The 10389-nt window shown below is 40.4% G+C and overlaps 1 protein-coding gene and 1 pseudogene across 1 annotated transcript in view; one reads left to right on the top strand and one right to left on the bottom strand.

The window, feature by feature from the left end:
* Tex14 (testis expressed 14, intercellular bridge forming factor) overlaps nt 1–10389 on the bottom strand; it is a 110975-nt gene that overhangs the window by 52332 nt on the left and 48254 nt on the right. Inside the window, exons 15-17 of the mRNA XM_023703170.1 lie at nt 8484–8569; nt 7156–7440; nt 5701–5801 (exon numbers count right to left, since the gene is read on the bottom strand). Of these exons, the coding sequence (XP_023558938.1) occupies nt 5701–5801; nt 7156–7440; nt 8484–8569 (472 nt within the window). The remainder of the gene's footprint in view (nt 1–5700; nt 5802–7155; nt 7441–8483; nt 8570–10389) is intronic.
* LOC105743762 lies at nt 1011–3585 on the top strand (annotated as a pseudogene).

The following is a 10389-nucleotide window of genomic DNA, read 5'->3' as shown; positions in this document are numbered from 1 at the left end:
TTTTTTTTTGCGGAACCGGGAATTGAACTCAGGCCCTTGCACTTGCCAGGCAAGCGCTTATTCTACCGAGCTATTTCTCCGGCCCCTCCTAACCCATTTCTAACGTACATACTTTTTTTGCAGACAGGTCCTTTAAAGGAAGTGACCATTTCCAGCATGTCAACCCTAATCTTTCAGCACAGTGATCAGAAATAACTGTTATTTTGCTTGTTTTGGAGATACAACAAATTCCTATGAAAATTATCAATGATTCTGATTATATAGTGCTTTTCACCCAAAGACTTAAATAAAAGTGCTACCCTGTGGGGCCACTTTACACCCACTTTTGCTTAACCTATTTTTAAAATTATAGCGTATCATTCATAGCTCTACTGCCCCTTCTCCATCAGACATTTAAGATCTCACTCTAATTTACCTAGACCTTTAGCTTATGGTAATCAACAGGTTAATTTATTAATTGCTTTTGAATGTCTTTTTGAGGAAACAAAAGAGGCTATCACCACCAAAATAGTAAAGCTTCAACAAAGAATTTTTTTTTTTTTTTTTTTTTTTTTTTTTTTTTTTTGTATTTTAGGGACAGGTCTACAGGGTGTTCAGGGTCTTACTCCTAGATCGGACTCATAGTGATGTGCCTGTTTACAGCCTCCCAAGAGCTGTAATTATAGGCACGCACCACCAAGCCCAGTCTCAATTGCTGGCTCAGTGCGCCCCAGGGGGCCCAGCAGGCCAGGGGACCCCGGCCCCTGTGCCTGCTTGCAGGCGCTTTAATCTGCTGAGCTATCTGGCTGGCCCTCAACAAAGAATCACATTCACAGTCTGTAAGTATTGTTCTTCTCTCTTGGTTTTAACACCATCTTCTTAAAAACCTCTGTACTATGACAGCCAAGTGGAGGAAGAAGTGAATGTGCATGCTGAAGCATAAAAGAAAGATGAGGTAGAGGTCCAAGTAAAATAGCCTGTACACCTATGGAGGTCAAGGGAGCAGAAATAAGGAATACTAGAGGTCGACGATGCTGGTACAAGTTATTGGGCTGTATAATGTCTAGAATATTATCTCAATGGATTAGAACCTGCCATCTGATTGCCAAAACTATCTGAAAGAGAGAGGGCCTGCTTAACCCCTAGACATACTTAAAATTACCTTTAACAGTCTGTTTCCTTAGAGGGAACAATTCCATGTGGGTATCAAAACAGTAATGAACAGCCTGCACAGGTGGATATTCGAATCAGATACAGCATTAGCCTAGAAAGCCCATGATAACTGTCTTTGCTTTCACAGGTATAAAAGGTTTTATTCTCTCTGATTCATAGTATAAGAGGTATCCATCAATTCACTTACCAAAAGAGTTCTGACTAGTCTACTTATAAACTTAAAAACATAAAAGTTATAATTCAAATTTGCCAAATATATTTGCATACACTCTGATTTTATAAACAAAATGCCTTGTGTCTTTGTCCTATTTGTAAACAGCTGTTTTATTTGAACTCAACAAATTTTTTTCTTTTTGCATTTTTATTTTTAAATGTATTTGGTACAGGGTCTCACTACGCAGCTCAGACTCGTAATGATACTCCTGTTTTCAGCCTCCCCAGCACTGGGATTACAGATGTGCACCAAAAATGTCAGGTCTTCCTTTTGCATTTTTGGATCATTTTATAATTTAATTTGGCTTATAGAGGGGCCAGGGGTTGGGGTTCGGGTCACGGTGTGGAGGGAAAAGCGGGTGGGCAGGAGGTGCAGGTGCCAGATGCAGAGGAAAGGAGCTAGGAGAAGCCACCTGGAGGCTGTAGAGTCAGCAACGACCGAGAAAATACTCATGAGGACCATGACACCTCCACTGAGAATGCAGATGAATCCAACTTTGACCCCCAGTTTGAACCACCAGTTTCTCTTCCTGAGCAAGACAAACGCTAGAGGAAGATGAGGAGAAACTTCTAAAAATGTGAGCAAAGTTATTCTGATTTGCTTCAGAGAATGATAGTTCAGAATGGAAGGAATGAAGCACAGCTGATATCAGGCTCTTGAAGCATAAGGATAAGGGGACCATCTGCCTCCCTATGAGGAGGGAAAAGACCCTGAAAATGTTGTGCCCACCACATCACACCCATGAAGGAGCTAATGCCAAATGCTGACAGTGACTGTGCCTGGGTCTGGAATACCCACACTGACTTTGCTGATGAGTATCCCAAGCTGAAGCTGGTTGCCATCCACTTCCTAAATGCTGAGAATGCACAAAAATTTAAAACAAAGTTTGAAGAATGCAGAAAATAAATTAAAGAAAGAGATAAGAAAGGACTGGGAAAAATGATAATTGGCAAAAAGTAGCTGGAAAGCTAAAAGCTTTCTCTGTGAAGGAAGAGAACAAGGTCCTGGGGAGGAACCTGAAGAGAAGTCAGAGAAGCAACGAGTCCTCTTAACTTCTTTCTTTTTAAAATTTTGTCCTCTCCCTTTTTTGGTTTTAATTCTGTTTTGTTTCTACAACGGACTTTATATAAAGAACTGAATTCTAAAAAATAATACTAATAATAATATGGCTTATAGATTTAAAAAGCATGCTTCTATCTGGGTTGCCAGGTGGTCAAAATATCTCAAAACTGGTTTTCTCAGAGGTCATCAGAAATTTGTAATGGTAACTAAATGGGGATGTGTCAGGCTTGGGGAATTATTAATCAGGTTTCCTTTTGGTGAATAAAGGAGCAGCTCCCTGGTAAAAATCATATCCTAGCCTTTGTTCATTAATGGGAGGCTCTAATGATCTCCACAGCCTTATGGGCGACACTCCCAAATAAGTCATCATCAAAGGTAAGTTTTCCAGAAAAAATACAGTAAGTTTTCTCATAAAATATGCTGCTGGTGCAAAACTAAATTAAGAAACAAAGATTTTTCACATGGGTATGACAATTCTTTCTTTTTTTTTTTTTTATTTGTCTTTTTGAGACAGCTATGGGACTTAGGCTTGTCTTAAGTTCACTTTATAGCCTAGGCTGGTCTCAAATTCACAAATACTCTTGCCTCAGCCTCCCAGTGCTGGGATTACAGGCCTGTGCCACTATGCCCAGTTGACAATTCATCATTGTTAATCTCATGGTGTAAATGTATTCATATCTTCTCGATATATAGTCTTTAAAATGTAAAGGTGGGATTGTCTATGGTGGTAAACTTTTTCTTTTATATTTAGATATTTGCCTTTCTCTTGTGCTCCAGCTATTTGTGATGGGAGGTTAAGGTCAAGCCAACATGAGGTCACCAGTCAAATGATAACTTTTTTTAAAACAATGATTTATGTGATGTGTTTACTATCTATGTGCCACTATACTTAGAGATGCGCTTAGATAATATCACAAATTTCTTCACTAACATATTTAAGGACAACAAATTAGGTGAGAACTTCCTGTATACAAGGTAAGAGATGAATAAAAAGGCTATTCTATACCAAGATGGAGATTTAAGTGTGTTATAAAAATGCCATCCTATTATGCTAAAATATGGTGTATGGCTTTTGATCTCAATTTTTCTCTGAAAAACCATTTAACTGTTGTCTGCCAATACTATAGGGATTCAACTACAACATCAATGGCTGGTAAGAAATAACACATTTCTGGCTATATTTATACTTTAAAATGCTTAATATTCAGACAAAATTATAATTATGCTCACTATTCCCACTACAATGCTAATGTCACTGATCTCTTCTGTGTGTTCAACAACTGAGGTTTGGAGACCAAATCTGGAAAAGGTAACTGGGTTGAGAGGATAGTACATATTTTGACTCTGGTTCTCCAAGGTCAATTAAAAACAAGGATATGAGGGAACCCTTTTAGGAGCATCCTACAACTCTGGTCAGTCATACAACCCTCCTCACCAAAGAGACTGCTGGGCCCTAGGGCACAGGAATACAGCAAACAGTGTGCCAAAGCAGGATCACCAGAGTGCAAAAGTCTTCCATGCCTTTTTTTTTTTTTTTTCCAGTGCCAGGGATTGAACTCAGGCTGAGATGGCCACAAAATAAATTAAATAAAACTGGAGAGAAACTCATGACAAAATAACAGATTTATAGATAACCATTGATTACATTTGCTATTCAGTCCCTAGAGAGCAGTCTCTAGACTTGGCGTTCCCCCCAACTTTCTTATTGCTCATGCTTTGATTATATGTGCTCTAATTTCTCAGGAATTTTTTTTTTTTTTTTTTTGGTACTAGGGATCAAACTCAGGACTTTATGCTTGCCAGGCAGGCACTCATGCCACTGGGCTATCTTCCCAGCTCTCAGAAAATTTGTTTGTTCCTGCCTAAAGGCTTCTAAAATCCAAGTGATCATGGAGATGCAACCAACAACCAATGTGCTAGACTCTTTTTATTGGGGCCCACCAGATCAACCACAACATGACGACTATCTGAGGCCCATTAGATTAACTTTCTAGAGAAGGCCCCTGACTGTAGTCACTTGTACACTGACCCTTCTCAGCTTGAAGCAGCTAGATGAGAACAATGCTCATTCTCCCCTAACCACAGCTGGGAATTCTTCTTCAGAGGGGAAGTATTATAGCTAAGTTATTTAGCAATGATGTAGGTTAAGTCAGATAGGGCTGGGCCTTAGAAAGATTTGTGCAGAAGACAACTGTGGCTGGTCGTGTAATTATAAAAACTAAAAGGGAGAATGTGATTATCTCCACATGCACTATTAGATCTTGCTATCTTTACCGTAAGTTTCTAAAACGTGGTTGCAGAAAGTAAACACTTTCTATTAAAACATTATTGGCAAAAGGACAAATTTGATGTGGATGCCTAGGACTCAAATCCTATAGAAGGATATCTAAACAGGAAAGTCGGATGGTCCAAGGCAGTTAATAACATAAGTTGAGGGTATGCTCCTATTAATAGATAATGGAACACTGTTATGGCTGCCCTCCCAGAATGTGTGATTATGGAGAGAGGAACAATCCAGCCCCATAGTGTAGCCTGTTCCCCATCCAGCCCTCCAGTGCAAGTATTCTCAAGGAAGATCCTGGAGATAAGTGTGACAACACAAATACTGAGATCCACATAGGCTATAAAACCTGTGACATGATGATAACTAAAGAAGACAATGCTGGAGGCTCACATCCTAGTGACAGGACTGCTCACAAACTCCCAAGACTATGTTTGTTGCTGTGATGGCCCTCATAGTTTGTATGCTATTTCAACTGCCATAATTATAAAAACAAAAAGGATATTAAAAATGGCTAATTTTGCATACTTCCCTAAGGGATAAATGGAGACTGAAGATTATCTGTATCACCCTTTTGAAATTTTCCAGTAACTCTTTAGGAATGGGCTATCCTTTCCCACTAAGACTAAAACTAAGATGACTAAGATTAAAAAATACTCCAAAGTGAGATATTTCTTAGATCACTTCTGCCCTGTTTAGTCATCAACCTTTGAGTCTTCCATTGATCCGCCTATCATTGTATGCACCCAATAAATATTGCTTGGCTTCAAGTGTCTTGGTCCCTGCCCATTCTAAAGCACTGACTTCCTAGACTCCCATGTGGCATTACTAAATTTGTTCTTCTTACTTCATCCTTTGGTGATCTTGGCCAGGTCCCCTATAGTATATCAAACTATAATAAACACTATATTGGTATCATAATACATAATACCTTGATTTTAGTTTATCAGATTACTGGGATTAACTTAGCTCACCAAGCAATATTACTTACATTGTAGGATTTCTCAATGGTCACAGACATGTCAGAACTTGCTTGAAAGGCTTCACTAGGTTCTGTCTGCTCATTTTTCCTGGATGAAAGATGCCCAATACCTAATGAATATAATGTAATCAGGGTTACAGACATTCAAACATACTGGGATAGTATGAAAGGGACAAAAGGCAGTATGAGAAGAGAGATACACATGCATTCTCCCAAGAGTGGCCATATCTCATGTTGGGTTTAGTGCAGAGAATACAGACTATTAGTTTAGCTTGGGCCCAAAATGTAGCCCTAGACTGCCCACCCTGTTTTTCACCCACTCAAGAGTGATGCTTTTTTTTTTTTTTGGCACTAGGAATTTAACTCAGGACATGGGGTTTGCCTGGTGGCCCTCCTGCCTCGGAAAATCCCCCCCGGCCAAAAGGGGGTTTTTTAAAAAAAAAAAAAAAAAAAAAAAAAAAAAGTGACACTTGATGAGGAACACAATTTTTTTAAATGTATTTAGTACATAGTCTACAGGGTCTCACTACACAGATCAGACTTGTAGTGATTTTTCTGTTTTCAGCCTCCCAAGCACTGAGATTACAGGCGCATGCCACCATGCCCAATCTCAATCGCCGTCCAGTGCACCCCAGGGGCAGGGCCAGCATGGCAGGCCAGGGATTGAACCCCAGCTGCTGTGCTCTGCCTAAGCAGGTGCTTTAATCCGCTGAGCTATCTGGTCAGCCCTTCAAATTTTAAATACAAAGCCAAAACAAAACACCCCGGGCAACAGGTTTTCTGCCTAAGATAAATGATAACTATAGATGTCCTTTTTTGGGGGTCAATGATACTCCCATTACCTTCATCAACAAATTAGTAGATAGATATACACAGTCTTCAGTTGTAAATGTCATAGAGCCAATGGATTTATTTATAGCCTAGAATATAATACAAAGAAACAAGCAGGAGGAACTGGTAACTCATCTCTACCCTTAGATTAAGACTTGATTTTGAGGGGTTGGTGAGATGGCTCAGTGGTCTAAAGCACCTACTTAGAACAAGCTTAGCAAAGCACAGGGACCAAGTTCAATCCCCCAACACCACATGCCAGCCAGCCCTGCCCCTTGGTGGGCTGAGCTGGCCACACACACACACACACACACACAAATTTAAAAAATTAAGTAAAAAAAAAAAAAAGATTTGATTTTGACCCAGGACTATGGTTAGGAGATGAACTTTATCTTACTGCTTTTGGATGAAAAAATTTTGTTTCAGTTATAGAAAAACTCATGAATCTCTGAATATCTATTCCTGTAGGAAGCATGGCAGCATGTAGGGGAATACTGCTTTCCTTTGGTATTCAAGTTCCCAGAAATGTAGGAGAGAAGATTAGGTAAAGGAAATAACGCTTGAAAGCTAACATATTTTGAGAGCTGATATCTTGTAGAGTTTACTCAACCCAATTTCCCCAACTGAACTTACCGGCAAAACTTTGTGGTCCAGGCTGTCTGCCAGGCTCCTCAATGTCATGGTCACAGTTGTCCACTTTCCCCAATTTGACATCATTTCCTGCTGGCTCTTCCTTTTCTCTGTGAAACTCTACACTTTGCTGCCAATCCATGTTTTCAGGGCCCCTAGCAAGGGGCTGCAACAAGGGACTGGACCCATGTACAGCCCTACTTTTCAAAGTCAAACTGCTCTGAGGATGCCAAGGAAGGACTGGGAGCTCCCCACTAGCTGCCTTCTCAGCTGTTTCCTTTACCTCCACTGCACACAAGAAGAAACAACCTTGAAAGTGTCACTGTGAAACTGGAAACAAAGCTTCCATCCTAGAGATGTATGATCCTTCTCTAGCTTACACTGTAACAACAGTTGCTTTTGTACAGTGCATCTTCCTTAGCCTGCCCTGTTTGGCTTGATAGGGAGGAGGGATGCACTGATGGCAGAACAGGAAAGGCGCTTCAGTTAGCCCCCAAAACAGTCCTTGCTGCTGCACTGCAGGAGGAGGCTGCAGAAAACTTGCAGATGCATGCTCTTGATGATTTAACAAAAAAATTGGACATCTGAAATTCTCAGAAATAGTAGTTAATAGAAATAGAGTGGATTTCAGTTTGCCTAGGGTTTCTAGATCACTAGGCTATGCTTTAGAGATATGTACACTGACGGAGTTTTCATTTCAAACATTCCATACTTTTCCTAAGGTGACAGTACTTAAAAAAAAAAAAAAAGATTTTGTACAGTTTGATCTGGTGGTACATCCCAATAATCTCAGCACTCAGGAGGCAGAGGCAGGAGGAGTGCCACAAATTAGAGGCCAGCCTGGGCTGCAAAGTAAGCTCTGAACTGTAAGATCCTGTCTCAAAAAAAAAAAAAAAAAATGAACAAATGAGTAATAGCAGACTGGGGAGAGAGCTCAGTGGTCTATGCATCTGCCTAACAAGTGCAAGGACCCGGGTTTGATGCTTGGTACCACATACTGTGCTGGACCAGAAACCCTGGGTGCACTGTGCTGTAATTCCAGTGCTGGGAAGGCTGAGACACGAGGATCACTACGAGTCTGAGCTGCATAGCGAGACCCTGTAGTACCAAATAAATAAATAAAAGATTTTTTTTTAAGTTTAAAAAAATGAAAAATCTTATAGAAGACATTGTTTTTGTTTTCAGAGTGAAATCTTGGCCGTGTACTTAAAGATATCAGTTGCAGCTGGAGGTGTAGCTTACTTGATCTTGAAAACATGAGGCCCTGGGTTGGGGTGGGGGAGTAGTTTAAATTTCACTTTATCTAACAAAACCCATGATATCATACTCACTTTTCCATTTTAAGTGTATCTTTTCATCATCTTTGTTTCCTGGTTTCACATTAGAAATTACAGAAGTCATAGATTCCACATTGATCCTAAGTTGGACAGGTTTTTTGGGGTCGGGATGATGGGAGCAGATGGACACAAATATATCAGTTTGTTCAAGTTCCAAACAGAACTCAAAGTTCCCAGCCCACCCAGAGCCATCCCAGACTCCCCAAGTGCACTGACTCCTATCTGCTAACAGAGAGCACCAGACTGCAAGGCGCCTTACTTGGTAGAGCCCTGGGAAAGGAAGGATGACCCAGAAGGTCCCTGTGCATGGCTTCACACAGGAAGAGGGAACTCTTTAGCTCTACAACTTTGCCTTTCAGTACTGGACTCCTTAGACCTTCCCTGGCTGAGAAATGAAAAGGCTGGGCTAGAAGACCTCTGAAGATTTTTTTCAGTTTCCAAGTTCAGATTTTATGATTCTAAACATTTTCTTTGGAAATTTTCAGAGGTAGAAGAACCCACACTTTAAATGCAGTCATTTTCACCAGAGAGAATTCTGATCCCTTGGGCTGCTGTCCCCTAAGTCCTCAAATCATTAAGTGATGATTTAAGTGAAGGCTGTGTTCCTATCCTTCCATCAGACTTCTCTGTTAATAGGAACCCCTGGGGCTGGCGGGATAGTTCAGCGGTCTAAAGCCCTTATTTATGCAAGCTTAGGCAAGAGCAGAGACTGCAGTTTGATCCCCATACCACATGTTGCACAGCTGTGCTTCCAGGGTGGGCTGAGCCGGCAAAAACAAAAACAAAAACAAAAAACTCCCTGAGTATCAGTGATGGCACAGTAATCAGCATTTTTAGATGGTTGGAAGGCACCAAGATGGTAAAGAACATTCTGAGACTTTAGTTGCTCTGAGTTCTTCTGACTGGCCAGGTTAGCTCTCTGACTTGGGTAAACATCAATTTCTCTTCACTGGATTTCCTCAACTGCAAACTTTTCTCCTCCCCTCCTCTCCTCTCCTCTCCCCTCCCCTCTCCTCTCTTCCTCCTTTTCCCCCTCCCTCTCCCTGTCTCTATGCATGAAAACTGTGAGCTCTATGGCACAGATACGGCATCTGCATTGTCTAGAATGCACTACCTCCCTAGCTAGGACAGAAAGCAGAAAGGTCAGTGTGATGAACTTCTCTAAAAATCTCTTCAGAAACGATTAACAATCTTTAAGATGTTCATCCCTTTGACTTAATAACCCTACTTCTAGAATTCTTTCCTGAGGACATAATCCAAATTGTAGGAAAAAAAATCTTTATAGGTCACAGTGGCCTTATACCTAACAATAAAAAATGAAAGAAAAGAACATTCAACTATGGGGGAAATCCAACAATTTCAAAGTTAGGTTTATAGAGTTTTTAAAACTAATATAGGATAATGCTTATGTTCTAATATAAAATGAAAAACCATGATATAAATTGCCTACACAGATGAATGTGGTGGTGCACACCTGTAATTCCAGAACTGATAAGACTGAGTTCAAGGAGGATCACTGCAAGTTTGAAGCTACCCTGGGCTACATAGTGAACTCAAGGCCAGTCTGAACTACACAGTGAGACCCTGTCTCAAAAAAAAAAAAAAAAAAAAGTGCCTACACATATGGTAATTTTATTTTATTTTAATTTTAATTTTTAAAATTTTTTAAATTTATTTTTGTGTGTGTGTGGCCAGCTCAGTCCACCAGGGGGCAGGGCTGGCTAGCATGTGGTGCTGGGGGATTGAACCGTGGTCCCTGTGCTTTGCTAAGCTTGTCCTAAGTAGGTGCTTTAGACCACTGAGCCATCTCACCAGCCCCATATTGCTATGTTTTAAGATCAGATTTCTACTCTATCAACCCATTTGTGGCTTTAAGGAATCCTTAAAAGGATTTTGCATG

The sequence above is a fragment of the Octodon degus genome, unplaced genomic scaffold, assembly GCF_000260255.1.
Source record: "Octodon degus isolate 3935 unplaced genomic scaffold, OctDeg1.0 scaffold00164, whole genome shotgun sequence".
Classification (NCBI taxonomy): Eukaryota; Metazoa; Chordata; class Mammalia; order Rodentia; family Octodontidae; genus Octodon; species Octodon degus.
The sequence above is the reverse complement of the archived record's forward strand: the minus strand, read 5'-3'. Positions and strand labels throughout refer to the sequence as shown.